The 18297-nt window shown below is 32.4% G+C and overlaps 1 protein-coding gene across 7 annotated transcripts in view; it reads left to right on the plus strand.

Annotated features, from left to right (window-relative positions):
* The window catches only part of STXBP5L (syntaxin binding protein 5L), a 346530-nt gene that overhangs the window by 253085 nt on the left and 75148 nt on the right, over positions 1-18297 (plus strand). For 4 of the 7 annotated variants that reach the window (XM_076001837.1, XM_076001841.1, XM_020287216.2 and 1 more), the window contains exons 20-21: positions 1853-1924; positions 12241-12306. In XM_076001837.1, coding sequence (XP_075857952.1) covers positions 1853-1924; positions 12241-12306 — 138 coding nt within the window. The remainder of the gene's footprint in view (positions 1-1852; positions 1925-12240; positions 12307-18297) is intronic. The other 3 variants (XM_076001842.1, XM_076001845.1, XM_076001852.1) reach the window with 1 other exon arrangement.

Raw genomic sequence — 18297 nt, forward strand, 5'->3', positions numbered from 1 at the left:
CAGAAACTTAGTGAGAATCTTTGAAGGAGAAAAGGAGTGTTTAAACTTCAATTGGCTGTTGAAGTTAGAAAGCATCTGAAGTTTCTTAGGTTGAATTTTTAAGAAATAACAAAATAAGAAGCTATTAAATTTAAAAATGCTATGACAATTAGGGCTGTCTACTTGAAAAAGCTGCTTGCAATGGTTGTGTTAAACAGGTAAACTTTCTTCTAAAATATCTGGCCTCTTTAGAAAGACAATTTTAAGTTGTTCACTACTTTTAATTTTTTAAATTAATTCAATATTGTAGGTGTTGCTTTTCCTTGTTGGATAATGACTTTCCTAGAGTTAATTTCACAGTGCAATAAATGTTATACATTAACACTTTAAAATGCTATGAAAGATGGCATTTTTTCTTGACAGGATCAATAAACTGATTTATTTAACTATAATTGATGAGAAAACTATGGTTAATTAGGATATAATGTCAAACTTTGATATGCCAAATTATCTAAAGTTTTACTAAAATTTTATTAAATATTCAAATAGTGGGCTTAGTAAACGCTGCCAAAATTTTGTGTATTTTCTGTCCATTGACAATACTGTAGCTGATAAAAAAAATTAGGCAAAAAGTTTGCAGATTTAAATGCTTCTATAGTATTACATATTATTTTAGATAATTTTTTTAAGTTTTCTACTCTGTTTCATTTAAAATAATCCATTGGATATTGAAGTATTTACTGCATACACCTATGAAAAAATATTTTATAATAAAAAGGGTTACATGATGGTAGTGTAATTTTGGTAATAGCAAGTGTACCAATTTTAACATCTTCATATGGTAATAAATGAATTTCCCTTTTAAACTAATAAAACTTGATATACTTAAATTCTTCTTCTTTGTTAAGCTTTATATTTTAAACCTCAATCCTTTGCAAATTGCTAGTTTAGACCGTTTTCAGGGGCACAAAATTTTTCCTTCAGAGCCTGAGGCTTTTTTGTAGGGAACTCAACTTTTAGCAATATTTTAGGAGTTCTGGAAATTTCAAATTCTACATGTTTTGCCTCTATGATTACTGGCATTTGAAAGACAGACAGAATTAGAGAAATTGTGTACACATGTAACATAAGATTGCCTCATGATTGGAAAAGAGAAGGTTGAAGTTCAGGGACTCCAGGATAGGAAGGTATTGAGGGTAGTAGACACTGTTTGCAATGCTCAAAGTACCAATTCAATCAGAAAAGCTGTGAATCCTGTGACAACATCTAAGTTACTTGATGGACATACACAGGGGGGTGAAAAAGTGTATATTTTGACAAAGGCAATACAACTGTTATTTAATTTAAATTTGTTGAACTTTAACAATTACTATTAGAGCTTAGAATTTTGATGACATTAAAATCAAGAAAAACTGTGATGAATAAACTTTGTATTTAGTGTACAAAATGACTATGAGTAGTCACTTCACATTATAAAAATAATATTAAAGACTAAAATCCCTAGCTTTCTTTTTAATTATGGATGGATTAAAGATAATCACTGTTATATTAATGAGGTAATTCATACATATTATTTAACAAGCCAAATAAGTATACTTTGTAAAAACATATAAGAAAAATATGCAATCTACTTTTATAAGATAGTGAATTCAATAAAATTGCTACAGCTACTGCATTCTCATCATTCATCTATCACCTCTTACTTTTTAATTGATTTATTTTTTAATATCTCCTCTCTGATTACCTAATCTTGCTGCAATTTCTTCACCTTGGCTGTTCTAGATTCTGGTATGATATCACTTCCTTTCACTTTAGAATATTTTTCTCTTTCCTGTGCCTGCTGCTGATGCTGGTGTTCTGGCATGTTCCAAAGACAACTTTTGCATGCGTGGCCTGTCTAACTTTTATCCTGATTTAACGAAACGGATCCGTACTTCTTACCAGAGTAAGTTCTATAAAGGTTAGGCAAATAGCATTTTTAAGTCATAATGCTTGAGTTAAAACCATACATTAGTGCTCAGTAATGTGTTTTTTTAAAACACATTCAGCATGCATGCAAATTTTTGTTTTGTTATGGAAGTGCAACCTGATAATTTTAATAAAAATTATTATACAAATATTTTAAATCATTATTGTCATGTACCCATTCAGTCATACCCATTGTTTCAATGTTTATTTCAAACCATGCAGACTATGTCCAAGAATAACTATCTTTTGTTTTGAGGCAGAATAGCCATGGTATCTTTGTATTTAATAAACCTGATATACCAGTATCAATAATAAGTTATTGCTTTCTTATTTTGGAAACCTTGTGCTTTTGGCCATTTTATAACATTATTCTAACCAGGGCCATAATATTTTCTTCTTTTAAGTAATTATATTTCTTTTAGATAACTATTCCTAATTTCTGATGGTTTTTATTAAAATAGAATTCACAGGCACTTTTCTATAGTGATTTTAGGTACCAAACACTGTGAAAGGAGGATACTTAAGCTCAAAATTAGAAGAGTAAATAAGATTAACATTTGCCCTGGTAGCAAATGCATATCTTAAGAAAGCTGAAGTAAGCAGTTCTAAAAACTGGTACAGAAATGGTGGGAAGTGAGGGCGTGTGTGACTGGAGGTGCAGATGATACTCGTGATGTTATGGGTAAATATTTATTGACATGAAATTTATAATATGTTAAACAATATATCATGTATAAAAAGCAGGTTGCTTAACAATATATACAATATGGACTTATATTTGTATGAAATATACATATATGCACATACTCACACATTCATGTTGTTTATAATCTGAATTTCTTCAGACCTCATCTCATAGTTACCAATGGAATCACATCATTATAAAACCTGAAGCTTTACTAGTTTGTGCCCCTAACTAAGGAAGTCATTCCCTGTGAAATCTTTAAAATGTTTCTGGAAGTGCCCCTACCCAATCTGAGGTGACTTATTTTGACTCATAAATATTCTGTGGTTTTCTACTGTAGCAGAACATCCCCTTTTGAGCTGCTTCCCCCTGTTTCTGTTCCTGGTGCCTTGTATAAGAACATTGGTATCTTTTACTGCACCTAAAACAGGAACTTACTAGATACTATCACATTTCTTCATTTCTGAAAATTATATGACATTTCGGTTTCTATAATAAAGTTTTATTGGAACACAGCCATGGTCGTTCATTTACATGTTGTCCATGGTTGCTTTCACATTGCAGTTGCAGAGTTGAATCCTTGTAACAGAAACCATATGGCCCACAAGGCCTAAAATATTTACTATCTTGCTTTGTACACACAAAGTTTGCTGATGCCTGCCCTATACCATTCTTTCACACCCATCCCCTACACCACATAAAAGATTTCAGGCAAAAACCTTTCTATACATAGTCTCCAGGTGGTTTAATATACATATTCAGACTTCTGAATCCCAGTTTAGCCTTCTGAAGGTAAAATTCCCCTACATGGGGATGGGTGTGTGTGTGTATGTGTGTGTGTAGAGAATGAAAAGTTTCTGGAACGTGAGATTGTGGATTTTACAAATTTCTTCTTGTGGCTTTACCATATTTTCTGATTTTTCTGTAATAAACATGGAATGTTTTATGGTATAAAGAGAAATTATGAAAAGGGACTTATGCTTTAATGACTCAAAGGTATATCCTGCAAGTTGCTTTTAAAATTAAATTTTGCCAGGCGTGGGGGCTCACGCCTGTAATCCTAGCACTCTGGAAGGCTGAGGTGGGAGGATTGCTCAAGGTCAGGAGTTCGAAACCAGCCTGAGCAAGAGCAAGACCCCGTCTCTACTAAAAAATATATAAAGAAATTAATTGGCCAACTAAAAGTATATAGAAAAAATTAGCCGGGCATGGTGGCTCATGCCTGTAGTCCCAGGTACTTTGGAGGCTGAGGTAGATCACTTGAGCCCAGGAGTTTGAGGTTGCTGTGAGCTAGGCTGATGCTACGGCACTCTAGCCCGGGCAACAGAGTGAGACTCTGTCATTCATAGATAGATAGATAGATAGATAGATAGATAGATAGATAGATAGATAGATAGATAGATAGATAGAAAATTTGGCTTGAAGTTTAACTATTTAATAATATAATCTGGTTATACATCTACAGTCTCATTTTATTATAATACAGACTGTGCAGCCTTTTCATAACTCATTTCCTAACTTTGAGAAAAGCAAGTCTGCATTGTACATATTTGAGGAGATAGAATGTAGTTCTATTGAGTGTCTATTCTGAGATTGTGCTAGGCAATCTGAGTTAGTGTTACATTATTAGTCATTTTAATCCTTTAGAGTACAGGATATTTATAGTAGCTTCCTTTACAAATGAAAAAAATAAGTTGAAAGAAATGAAATTAATCTCTCAAAGTCACACAAGAATAAGTAGGAGCCAAACTCATGGCCAATAATAAAGTGACTCCATATGCTTTTCATTGTATGACCTTGTGTCTCTAAGTATCTTAAAGTTTGAGGTACCTTGGAAACCAAATCCATTCTATAACCAGAAACCACTTTTTTTCCCTCATTTTTAACCCACTATCTATGAAATAATATATTAAAAAAAGAAACAATTTGAAATCATTTTTCACATATTTAAAATGATGAAATTGGACAAGATTATCTCTGAAGGTCCCTTATATCATTAAAAAACTATTTTTATATTGGGAATTGAACTTTTAAAAAATTACCATGGACAGGATAGACTTCCAGATGGCAGCTTGAGGAGCATCATGGACCCATTCCCTAGCAGAAAAGTATAACTGGTGAAAAATATTTTAAAAACAACCATTTCAAGTTTCTGAAAATTGTCCTAAGGGCATACAATAATTGAAGGAACATTTATTTGAGAAAATCTACTGAAACTTGGTAAAAACAGTGAGAATATGTGGCACTTGAGCAACAACCCACTTAATTCTTCTCCCTGCACCAGGTTGCCAATGTTTCTCATCAATTTCAAGTTGAAGAAGACAAATTCTTAGGAAGTGTGACCAAGAAATCAGAGACTCCAGTCTCCTGCCCATCCCTCATTTACAGGACAGAATCTCTCCCCCAGGCATGACAGGCCAAGAATTCTGAGGCCCTGATTGCCCTCACCCCATCTTGCTCATAGGGCAGAGGTTTAATGCCAGAAAAGATAAGCTGAGAAGACCAGTGGTTACCACTCTAACCCAGGGCCCAGACTAGTGGCTCAGGTTTTGCCCAAAGGGATGGACAGTCTATAAGAACAAGGAACTCTGAAGCTCTCCCCAAAAGAACTGGCTTTATTTGAAACAAAGTGTGGTAAAGTACAAGCCTAAAAATGCTCTCAAAACCAACAGAGAATTTGGTGGCAATCAAATTAGAGAAGGTTGATAGCTCCTCTTCCTTAAGAACAAGCTAGGCCAGAGATAAGCTAGTTCACCAGTGAGAACCAAGGAAAGAGATAACTAAGAAGAGCCCTCCTGGGATTTGAACCTTAATGACTGGCCTCAAAAATGACCCCTGACCAAATTTAATTATATCAGAACACTGCATAGTATATGTTTCAGGGAATTTTCGAAAATAATAAAGCAATTACCTAGCTGAGGTTGTAGAGCCTAATAGGCTGTATGTGAAATTAACAGAGGCAGGCAACCTAACAGATCAGAAAAAGAGATAGTTAAAGAGAACCCTGCTAAAACCACTGCCATCACAGGGTAAACTGTATGTTTACTGATGACTGTGCCTTCTGAGAAGCAACACCAGTCTTCACAATGTGTGAGAAATAAAATTCACTAAAATAGTGTATCCAGGTCATTAAACAAACAAGCAACAACAAAAGCTGGAATGAGGAGGGAAATCAGTAATCAGTATCCAGAATTACTGACATATTTTACCTAAAATGTCCAGTGCTCAACAAAATATGAGACATGCAAACAGGAAAGCGTGATCCATTCACAGGAAAAAACAAGGCAACATAAATTGCACGTTAGAGAGGAAAACATTGGATTTAACAGACCAAGATCTCACAGCAGCCACTATAAATATGTTTAAAGAACATGCTTTAAAAAAGGGAATATTAATTAAGAGATAGAAGTTATATGAAGAACCAAATGGAAATTCTAGAGTTGAAAAGTACAATAAGTGAAAAGAAAAATTTACTAGTAGGTCTCAACAGTAGATTTGAGCTGGCAGAATTAAGAACCAGCAAACTTTAAAATAGACTGATAGAAACAGTGTATTTTGTAACAAGAAAAATATGAATAAAAATGAACAAAGCCTCAGAGAGATGTGGGACACCATTAAGTGCACCAACATACACATAGTAGGATCATCAGGAGAAGAGAGAGAAGCAGAGAAAATATTTGAAGAAGTAATGAATGAAAACTTACAAATTTGATGAAAATCATTAATCTACACATCCAAGAAGTTCAATGAACTCCAAGAAGGACAAATGCAAAAATCTCTACTATCAGATACATCATAGTAGATAGACATGGTGAAAGATAAAGACAAAGAGAAAATCTTGAAAGCAATAAGAGAAAAATGACTTGTCACAAAGGAACTCCTATAAGATTAACAGATCATCAGAAACAATAGAGGTCAGAAGGCAGTGGGATGACATATTCAAAGTGATCTAAAGAAGAAAAAAACCTATCAACCAAAAATCTTATGTCCAGCAAAAACATAGAATATTATTATGTAATTATTCAAGATAGTATAAATGCATATTTCTTCTCTTAACTGATGCTAATTTTAAAGCAATTTCTAAAACAACATGTATATAATTGTTACCTTTTGGGTCTATAACATATAAAAATGAAATATATTTGTCAATAAGAGCACAAAGGAAGTGGATGGGAATGAAGCTGTATTTGAGTAAGCAGGTTATCTGAAATGATAACCTGGGTCTACCAGAACAAATGAAGAGACCAGAAATGGTAAATCAGAAAGTTATGAATATATGCTGTTCTCCTTATTTATCAGTTTTTATAAAAGGCATAAAATCATATATATAAGGTAATAATTATAACAGTATTTTATTGGGTTTGTAACATTGAGATATAATATGCATACCAGTAAGATCACATAAGAGAGACTAGAGCTATTAAAAAGTAATATTTCTATATCTTACTAGAATTGTTGGCATACATCCAAAGTAGATTCTGATAAGATGTATATGTTAAGTCCTAAAGTAATCACTAAGAAAACTCCAAAAAATATGGTAAAAGATTCATTAAAAGAATTAAAATGTTATGATAGAAAATATTCACTTAATGCCAAAAAAAGCAGTAATGGAGGACTAGAGAAACAAAAGAATGAGACATAAAACCAAAAGGAAAATGACAAGTACAATCCAACTATATCCATAATATTAAATATGGATGGTTTAAATAATCCAATCAAAAGACACAGATTGTGAGACTGAAATTTTTTAAAAAAATCAAGATTTAACTCTTTGCTGTCTTTAGGAGACACACTTTAGATTTGAAGATGTAAAGGTTAAAAGTAAAAAAGTAAAAGGATGGGAAAAGATTATGGCAGAGAACCACCCTAAGAAAGCTGAAATATCAGAAAAAATAATTTTAAAGCAAAAAAAGTTACTAGAAATACAGAGGAACATTTTGTAATGATAAAAGTACCAATCACTCCAGATGATATAACAATTATAAACATGTATGACCCTAATAAAAATTATAAATTATGTGAAACAATAACAGAAGGCAGAAATAAACAATTTAACAATAATTGTTGGAAATTTTAGTATCCTACTTTTAATAATGGATATGTGAACTAGGCAAAAGATCAAAAAAGAAATAGAAGACCTGGAAAATGCCATATGCAAAATTTCTATACCAAAATCTCTAAAATATTGCAGAAAGAAATTGAATTTTAAATTGATTTTTTAAAATCATTCAAATGGAGGGGAATGCCATGTTTGTGGGTTGGAAAACTCAAATTTTATAAAGATCTTTATTTTATCAAATTAATCTATATGTTTATCACAGTCCAATAAAAATCTAGCATATCATTTGTAGAACTTGACAAAGTGATTCTATAATTTATATGGAAATACAAAGGATCTGTAATAACTAAAACAATCTTGAAAAATAATAAAATTGGAGGATTTCATTACCTGATTTCAAGATGTATTATAAAACTACATCAATTATGATAGTAAGGTAGTTATAAAAAGACAAAAGAACAATGATTACAGAATATAGTCTAGAAATAGACCCATATACGTATAGTCAATTTATTTTTGCTAAAGACACCCCAATAAAAATCAATGAAGAAAGGAAAGTTTTTTCAACAACTAATGGTGGAACAACTGGGCAAACAAATAGGGGGAAAAATGGACCTTAATCCCTACCTCATGCTATAAGCAAAAATTACCTTCAGTTGGATTATAGACCTAAAAATGAAAGCTAAAAATTAAAAAGCTTCTAGAAGAAAACAAAGAATATTTTCATGACCATGACTTTGACACTGATGACTTTTAGGATATAAAAAGAAATCACAATAAAAGAAAAAATAATAAATTGTTCTTTAAGTAAATTAAATTTATGCTCATCAAAAGACACCACTAAGAAAATGAAAAGACACACTGAAGAAAATATTCACTATACCTACTATACCTACAAAATATTCTTACATAAATTATATAAAGAATTCCTGAAACTACATAACAAAAAGATAAGCAGTCTAACATGAAAAAAAATTAGCCAAAGACTTGAGTAGGTACAACACAAAGACAGACATATGATTAGCCTATATGCACATGCAGAGGTTCCAATTATTAGTAGCAATCGGGGAGAGTAAAATTAAAGTCATAAGATTTACTATACTCGAAGGACTAAGATTTTAAGAGACTGATAATACCTAGTGTTGGTGTAGATATTGGACTATAAGAACTCCCATAGTTACTGGTGAAAATGTAAAATGTTGCTGGTGGTGTTGTCATATCATAGTGGAAAGATTATGGGAATCTTTCATAGAAAAAAAAAACTAAAGATTTCCACATGTAGTTATTTATTATAGTATTATTTAGTATAATAAAGTAGTAAAGACCAGAAAATTTAAATGTTTCACAATAGAAAAATGTTAAATAAAAAGCATGGTATATCCTTATAATGATTTGATGAAATTTTTATGAAATGGAGGAATTATTTATGAAATAGTGTTATATAGAAAAATCAGAATATTAAACTTTCCTTATTTGGGTAAAAATAATCATAGAAGAAAGAAAATAAGGCAAATTATGATGAAATCATATTGTTTTTACCTCCCCCTCCTTTCTGAATCTTCTCAGTTTTCTACAGGCACAAAGCATCAGTTCTTTTTTTGTTTTTAAAGACAGGGTCTCACTCTGTTGTCCAGGCTGGAGTGCAGTGGCACTATCAGAGTTCACTGCAGCCTCGAACTCCTGGACTCAAGCAATCCTCCTGCCTCATTCTCCCAAGTAGCTATGACTACAGGCATATGCCACCACACCTGGCTAACTATTTATTATAGACACAGGGACTGTGTTGTCCAGGCTGGTCCCAAACTCCTGGCCTCAAATGTTCCTCCCACCTTGGCCTCTAAGGGTGCTGGGATTATAGGTGTGAGCCACTGCCCCCAGCCAGCATTACTTCTGTAGTCAGAAAAAAAATATATTTAAATGTTTATTTTAAAATAATGATTATTTTGAATAATTATATAGGATTGAATAATAATGACTATAAAAATATTTAGTTTAGAATTTGGACACATTATAAATTAAACACATGGAAATAGTTTTACTATTATTATTAGGTACATATTCAGTCCAGTTCTTACTTTTAGCAGGAAAGTACCATGTTTCCCCAAAAATAAGACCTACCCATAAAATAAGCCCTAGCAGGATTTCTAAGCATTTGTGCAATATAAGGCCTACCCCGAAAATAAGACCTAGTGATGGGTGTGGCTATGCAGCATATCTGCACAACCCATGCATTTGGTTGTGGAGCGGTAAAGAAGACGAGCAGCCCTTCCCATCTGCCCCATGAGAGCTCTATTGCTGTACAGGAGAGATTGGGACCAATGGTTCTAAAGGAAATAGAGTAGCAAGAAATTCAGGATGGAATTCAGGATTTGGAGAGTTATGATGATGTTCCAGAAGAAGATGACTAACTATATTTGAGTAAATGTAGATTTTTGTACCATACTTAAAAAAATAACACATCCCCTGAAAATAAGCGCGAGGGTGTCTTCTTGAGGAAAAATAAATATAAGACCCTGTCTTATTTTCAGGGAAACACGGTATGTGAGTTCAGAAGGAACTAGTGATAACACATTCAAAAGATAGCACAGAAATAGAAAATGTGATATTTTTTAGACAAATGAAGCTTAGCTCTTTAACCACCAAATTTTTTATTTCAAAATTTTGATGGAACTCTTTCTAACATATGCATCATACATTCTTGCTTACTAGACATACGGTGATCAAATCCCTGCTTTCCTACCTCCTAGCTGCATATGGTAGGGGAATTTATGTAATAGCCTCTCTGCCTCTGTTTTCTTATCTGTACTATGGGGGTAATATTATAACCCCTCTCATAGTATTGGTATGTGTGAAAAGTATGAATTATGAAAGTACTAGGTACAAAATAATACATATTAGTTGCTATTAATATTACTACTACAAAGAACACATGACACATTAGGCATTCAATAAATTTAATTGACTCAACTTTTAGTGATATCCTCAAAGTCTTTCTGAGATCTGTAAGACACTTTGCTCTATTACACGGTTTCAGACCACTCACTAATCATTATAGCTCCTCTCTCTGCCTACTTTTTGTTATTCTGCTGCTTAATATCTCCTCCCCTTTATAAGCTGCGCTTCTAATTTTCTGACAGATAAAAAAGCCTGTTTAAATCAGTAAACTTTCAAGCAGTACCTGGGGTATTTTTATAGAAATTCTATAAATTAACATTTACTCATTATTTAGTCATAAACTTTTTCCTATCCAGTTTGTATCTCTAGGATCACAGCGTTACTTAAGAGAATTTAGTTTGGTAAATGTCTACTTCCAGATTAATAGTAATATTTATATCAGTAAATATTATAAGTGTATTATGATTATAATAGAAATTTAAAAATTGATGAGCATTCAGTTAAATGTCATCAAGTTAAACTTTCAGTGAAGTAAGAAATAGAGCAAACAATAAGTCTTGCGATTGGTACTCAAAACCCTATGAGCAATTGAAGTGATATTAATGCAGAATAATATAGTATGTAAAAATCTGAGTTCTTGGTTCTACTCAAACTCTGCCATTGACTTAGTTCTGTGACCTTGAACAAATAGCTTAAACCTTTTGAACTTACAGTTTCTAATTTATAAAACATAAGAATTGGGCTAGGTTATCACAAAGGGCCTTTTCAGTTCCAAAATTCTATAATCTTTTTGGACCTTCAGCAAGTTTATTGGTACCAATTGTATAAAGAAGGTATGGGAAAGAATATGAACTAAGATGATTTGGTCATTGACAATTGTTCTCAAGTGCTTCTGGGTATAAAGAATTGCATTAAAGTAGAAACTATGAATATTTATTTACAAAATAAAAAGTATGTGAGACTATCCAGCAAGGATAGAAGAACCACAATGAAGGACATTTTACAAATGACATAGGATTGCAGACTGGCAAGTAGTGAGAATTAGAAAATGTTTATTAATCTGTTTTGGCTATGTTGTATTTGTCAGTAAAGTCACAGAATAGAAACCAAGAAATATTAGAAATAAGAGAAAAATGTGTAGTGCTTATAATAAGAAGAAATTTGATACCATTGAACAAATCATTTAATATTAATACATAATACTATATTTTTTATAAATAAGTATAAAATTTTAAATTTATAGCATCTCCTTAAATATCTTTTGAAAGCCAGTAACCATTTCTTCTGAAAGAAGATTTGATTAAGTCTTTAAGAAAAAACCTTCTAATTCTTATTATTCATGTTCTATTTTCAGATGAAATTGGGTCATTTAGTAAAGTAGTTATTTCCTATAAAAATAATAAGAAAAGGAATTTTATATCTTTCCATCATTTGTGTTTACTTACCCTTGTATGTCAATCAGTTATTGCTCCTTATTTTTTCTGTATCACTTGTTTAAACAAATTTTCAAAATAATTGACATAACATGGACATGGGAAAGTAGTTTCCACAAGAAGAAAAAGCCTTTTTAAACGTATAGGAATTAAGAAATAAAAGTTATCTACAAAGTGCTAGCAAAATTTATTTTTTTATTTTTTTGCTATTGTATTTTCAGGTTTAACTGAACTGAATGACAGTCCAGTTCCCCTGGAACTTGAGCGCTGCAAGTCTCCTACTTCAGGTAAACATGAGTGGTATTTTTCAGGTTTCTGGCAATTCACTGTAGTAATCTATTGATTTATTTTTATAATTCTTATGTGAAATTTATAACTTTAGTAATTAAGTGTAATTCCATTTCCTAAATTTACCATATATTTGATCCTAAAAGTCAAATAGAAATAAATGTAACAATATTTCTGGCCCAAAATGAAATTAACATCAGAGATATAAGTACAATACTTTTAAAAATATTTTAAAGGAAGATATTTCACAGATACATTAATAATGCTTAGTAAGTATCAAATACTATTGATAACATATAGAAACTTTGTCATCTATGGCTATGGCTAAATTAGTGGGAAATAGACACTATATGTCAGGAGCAAATGATACCATTCCTCTGGACCACCATTTGGTAATATGTATATTCATTGAGAAAGAAAAATGATAATATAATATGGTGTGAAGTGAAACATCAAGATAAAGCATGTGCCCATTAAAGTATACCAATAAATTTGTGAGAATAAAGATTCCTAAGAATAAGGCTTTATGGTAAGAATAAAGGCTTTTTTTACCGTATGTTAAAAAAAAAAAGTGAACAGAAATTTTGGGGTGGTGGGATTATGAGTGATTTGCCTATTTTTTCAAATTTGTATTTATCTGAATATTCTGGCTTTTCTATAATGTATATGTACTATTGTGCAAATTTTTTTTTCTTTTTTATTGTGCAAATTTTTAAGCACCAAAAATATTAGATATATCTTTGATACTGAAGTATACATCTGTTTTTATAGAGTATCAAAAAATTGTAATTCCTTTTCATATGCACTATTTTTATTTGAACTTATACAAATTTATAAAAATATAATAATGTCTTTATAAAGCAATGAATTTGGACTTCAAAAAAAGTAATTTAGAATTGCAACATTTCTTCAATTTTTTCTATTACTAAAAAGTTGTTAGTTCTTTATCCTCATTCTTTGGAAATCTAGGCTACTTGAATCTAGTTGTGTCCTGTAAAAAATTTTATTTTCAATTGTATCTTTTCAATCCTTATTTTATTGCTTTTATTTTGAAAATTTTTCATATACTTATCCTTTATTTTGCATTCTCATTGGCACCATCCTAATTTAGGTATTTATTACACCATAACTAGAGTATCACAAAAATGTTTTAGCAGGTGTCTCTGCTTTCTGTCTCTTCCTCTTACAATTCATTTTGCATGTATTGTTGCAAAACTAATATCCTAAAATATTATTTTGATATTTTACCATAGTCATAAATCTTCAATAAAAAATATAATTCAATATCCTATATCAAATTTATGTAATTTAACCTAATTTCAAATTCTCATGCATAATCTGAATTTGATTAATAATGCATATATTTGGTTCAAACATCAAAAAGAAATTGAGGCTGGGCGCGGTGGCTCACGCCTGTAATCCTAGCTCTCTGGGAGGCCGAGGTGGGCGGATCGCTCAAGGTCGGGAGTTCGAAACCAGCCTGAGCAAGAGCGAGACCCCGTCTCTACTATAAATAGAAAGAAACTAATTGGCCAACTAATATATATAGAAAAAATTAGCCGGGCATGGTGGCTCATGCCTGTAGTCCCAGCTACTTGGGAGGCTGAGACAGAAGGATCGCTTGAGCCCAGGAGTTTGAGGTTGCTGTGAGCTAGGCTGACGCCACGGCACTCACTCTAGCCTAGGCAACAAAGCAAGACTCTGTCTCAAAAAAAAAAAAGAAATTGAATAAAATACTTTCCCACTTGTCATGCCCCTATGCATTGTTACTATCCTCCTGAAAAATAAACATTATTATTAGCTTCTTATTTATCCTTCCAGACAATTTGTGTTTGTAAACAAAGAAAACATATATTCTTTCTTTGTGTCCTGCTTTCTGTGCTTTACTATATCATGTACATTTACAGTGTATCTTGTCTTTCCACATTGTTATATAAAGCACTTCCTTTTTTATAGTTGTATAATACTGAATTGCATACATGTACTGTAATTTAGTTTGCTACCAATGTGTTATTATAAACAATGCTGCAATGATTAACCTTGGTACATAATTCATTGTAAATGTGTGTAGATATATCTATGTGATAAATTTTTAAAATTGGAGTTGCTAGGTCAAAGATTATATGCCCGTCTAATTTTTATAGATACTCCCAAATTGCTCGCTTTAAGATTTGCAACAGTTTTCTCTTCTTCTAGTGATAATATGCAAACATTGGTTATCAATTTTTTCACAAGTATAATAGGTAAAAAGGCTGTGTCACTGTTTTACAATAATTTACCTTGAAAAAAATTTAAAAAAAATAATTTACCTTGCTCATAAGTGATGTTAAACATCTTTTTCTATGTTTAAAAGCTCTTTAATTTTCTTTTTCTGTGAATCATCTATGCATATACTTTGTGCATTTTCTTTTTTTTTTTTGTTGATTTTTTTTTTAATTATTTTTTTTATTTTGGTATATTATGGGGGTACAGATTTTAAGGTTTCAATAAATGCCCATTTCCCCCCTCCCCCCAAAAGTCTGAGTCTCCATCATGACCATCCCCCAGATGGTGCACATCTCACTCACTATGTATGTATATACTCGCCCCCCTCCCCCCTCCCACCTGCCCAATACCCTATTACTGTAGCACCTATGTGTCCACTTAGGTGCTACTCAGTTAATACCAGTTTGCTGGAGAATATATCTGGTGCTTGTTTTTCCATTCTTGGGATACTTCACTTAGTAGTATGGGTTCCAGCTCTAACCAGGAAAATATAAGGTGTGCTATATCACCATTGTTTCTTAGAGCTGAATAGTACTCCATGGTGTACATATACCACATTTTATTAATCCATTCTTTGATTGATGGGCACTTGGGCTGTTTCCACAGCCTTGCAATTATGAATTGTGCTGCTATAAACATTCGAGTGCAGGTGTCTTTTTTGTAGAGTGTCACTGGATCATTTGGGTAGATGCCCAGCAATGGGATTGCTGGATCAAATGGTAGATTCACTTGTATCACTTTAAGGTATCTCCATATTGCTTTCCACAGAGGTTGAACTAGTTTGCAGTCCCACCAGCAGTGTAGGAGTGTTCCTCTCTCTCCGCAACCACACCAGCATTTATTGTTTGGAGATTTTTTGATAAAGGCCATTCTCACTGGGGTTAAGTGATATCTCATTGTGGTTTTGATTTGCATTTCCCTGATGATTAGAGATGTTGAGCATTTCTTCATATGTTTGTTGGCCATTCTTCTGTCTTCTTTAGAAAAATTTCTGTTCAAGTCCTTTGCCCACTTTTTAATGGGGTTATTTGATTTTTTCTTCCTGATTTTCGTGAGTTCTAAGTATATTCTAGTTATCAGTCCCTTATCGGATGCATAGGATGCAAAAATTTTCTCCCATTCTGTAGGTTGTCTGTTTACTTTCATGACTATTTCTTTGGCTGTGCAGAAGCTTTGTAGTTTGATCATGTCCCATTGATTTATTTTTGTTACTGCTGTGATTGCCTTTGGGGACTTCTTCATAAACTCTTTGCCCAGGCCGATGTCTAGGAGAGTGTTTCCAACTTTTTCCTCTAGAGTTCTAATAGTTTCATATCTTAGGTTTAAGTCTGTTATCCAGCGTGAGTTGGTTTTTGTGAGAGGTGAAAGGTGTGGGTCCTGTTTTAGCCTTCTACAGGTGGCTATCCAGTTTTCCCAGCACCATTTATTGAAGAGGGATTCTTTTCCCCAGCGTATGTTTTTGTCTGCTTTGTCAAAGATGAGATGGCTATATGAGGATGGTTTTATATCAGGATTCTCACATCTGTTCCACTGGTCAATATTCCTGTTTTTGTGCCAATACCATATTGTTTTTATTACTACAGCTTTGTAGTATAGTTTGATATCTGGCATATTAATGCCTCCCATTTTGTTTTTGTTGCCTAGAATTGCTCTTGATATTCGGGGTCTTCTTTGGTTCCATGCAAAGCGTAAAATTATTTTTTCTATATCTGTGAAGAATGCTGATGGGATTTTAATAGGTATTGCATTGAATCTGTAGATCAGTTTGGGTAGTATAGACATTTTGATGATATTGAGTCTGCCGATCCACGAGCATGGTATGGATTTCCATCTGTTTACATCCTCTGCTATTTCCTTCCTCAGTGTTTCATAGTTCTCCCTGTAGAGGTCTTTTACCTCTTTGGTTAAATATATTCCTAGGTACTTTAATTTCTTTGTTGCTATTGTGAAGGGAATTGAGACTTTGTGCATTTTCTATAGCATCATTTGTCCTTTTCATATCAATTGGTGGAACCTCTTCATAAACTAAGTAGATTATCCCTTTACGACATGATATCTAAATATTTTTCTCAATTTAATTTTACTTATAGTGTTTTTTTTCCTTGAGCAATTTTTTTGTAATCAGACATCATTATTTTCTTTAAGGCTCTTCTTTCTTTATGCCCAACAACTATTGGGATTATTTATCTACTCTTTAAAGTTTTAGTAAAATTCCCCTATCAAATCACTTACCCCTTATAATTTCTCATTTTGTATATTTATATTTTCTCTTTAAAGAAAAATATTTTCATTTTTGGTATTCTATTTTTCCTTAATTGGGCTATCTAACAATTGATCTATTTATCTTTTATTTGGCCTCAAGTAATAGGTCTAACTTTTTTGTTTTTTAAGTTATTAATTTTTGCTTTGATCTTTATTAGTTACTTCTTCTGCTTTCCTTTGTCTCATTTTATTTTTCCCTTTTCAATTTTTTGTGGTATATGCTTAATTCATTTATTATTTATTACATATCAATATAAGTATTCAATGATAAATTTCCCTTTGAAATATACATTAAATGTATCACATAGTTTTCAATAAGTTGAGATTTTATTGGCATCATTTTCTATACAGTAGGCAATTTGCTTATATTTTTTGACCCAAAAGTTAAAGTAAATATGTAACATTAAATAGCTATAAATGTTACCTTGTTATGTTATTTAAGTCTTTAAGATCCTTACTTACATTTTGATTATTTTACTTGTCCATAATGAAGAATAGGTGAATGAAAATATTCTATTAATAATGTATTTATGGCTCTTTTTCCCTGTATCTGCTATGTTTTTATTTTTAAGAATATTCATGCTGTCAGGCCAGGTGCGGTGGCTCACGCCTGTATTCCTAGAACTCTGGGAGGCTGAGGGAGGAGGATTGCTTGAGCTCAGGAGTTCTAGACCAGCCTGAGCAAGAGGGAGACCCGTCTCTACTAAAAATAGAAAAAATTAGCCAGGCATGGTGATGCGTGCCTGTAGTCCTAGCTACCCAGGAGGCTGAGGCAGGAGGGTCGCTTTGAGCCCAAGAGTTTGCGGTTGCTGTGAGCTAGACTGGCACCACGGCACTCTAGCCCAGGCAAGAAAGTGAGACTCTGTCTCAAAAAAACAAAAAACAACAACAACAAAAAAGAATATTCATGTTGTCTTATGTTTAAATATTCAAAAAGTATATCCACATTTTAAATTACAACCTTTACCATTAATCACCATTGTTTATTTCATATTATATGTTGTTCACCTGAATTTCACCTTGTTTACTGTTATTACCATAGCTCTTGGGTATTTTATTTGGAATATTTCTATATACCTTGGCCCTACCTTTTTTTGGGTAAATATTTTTTACTGAGGTTTAGTATAAAAGCCTCATAGTACATAAATCTAAAGGATTCAGCTAGATTAGCTCTTACAAATGAATATACTGTGTAAACAACACCTAGATCAAAATAGAGAACATTATTAGAAAGAACCTCAGAAGCCTCCCCTATGTACCTCTCAGCCTCTAACCTCTACAAAGGTACCTACTATTCTGACTTTAATCACTATATATTATTAGTTTTGTGGGTTTCATCACCATGAATTAGTTTTGCAGGATTCTCACATGAATGGAATTATACAGTATTCATTTTTTGTTTCTTGCTTATTTTGCTCAACATATATATGATTGTCTATGTTGCATGATTTTATTGCTATATA

This window comes from Microcebus murinus, chromosome 1 (assembly GCF_040939455.1).
Source record: "Microcebus murinus isolate Inina chromosome 1, M.murinus_Inina_mat1.0, whole genome shotgun sequence".
Classification (NCBI taxonomy): Eukaryota; Metazoa; Chordata; class Mammalia; order Primates; family Cheirogaleidae; genus Microcebus; species Microcebus murinus.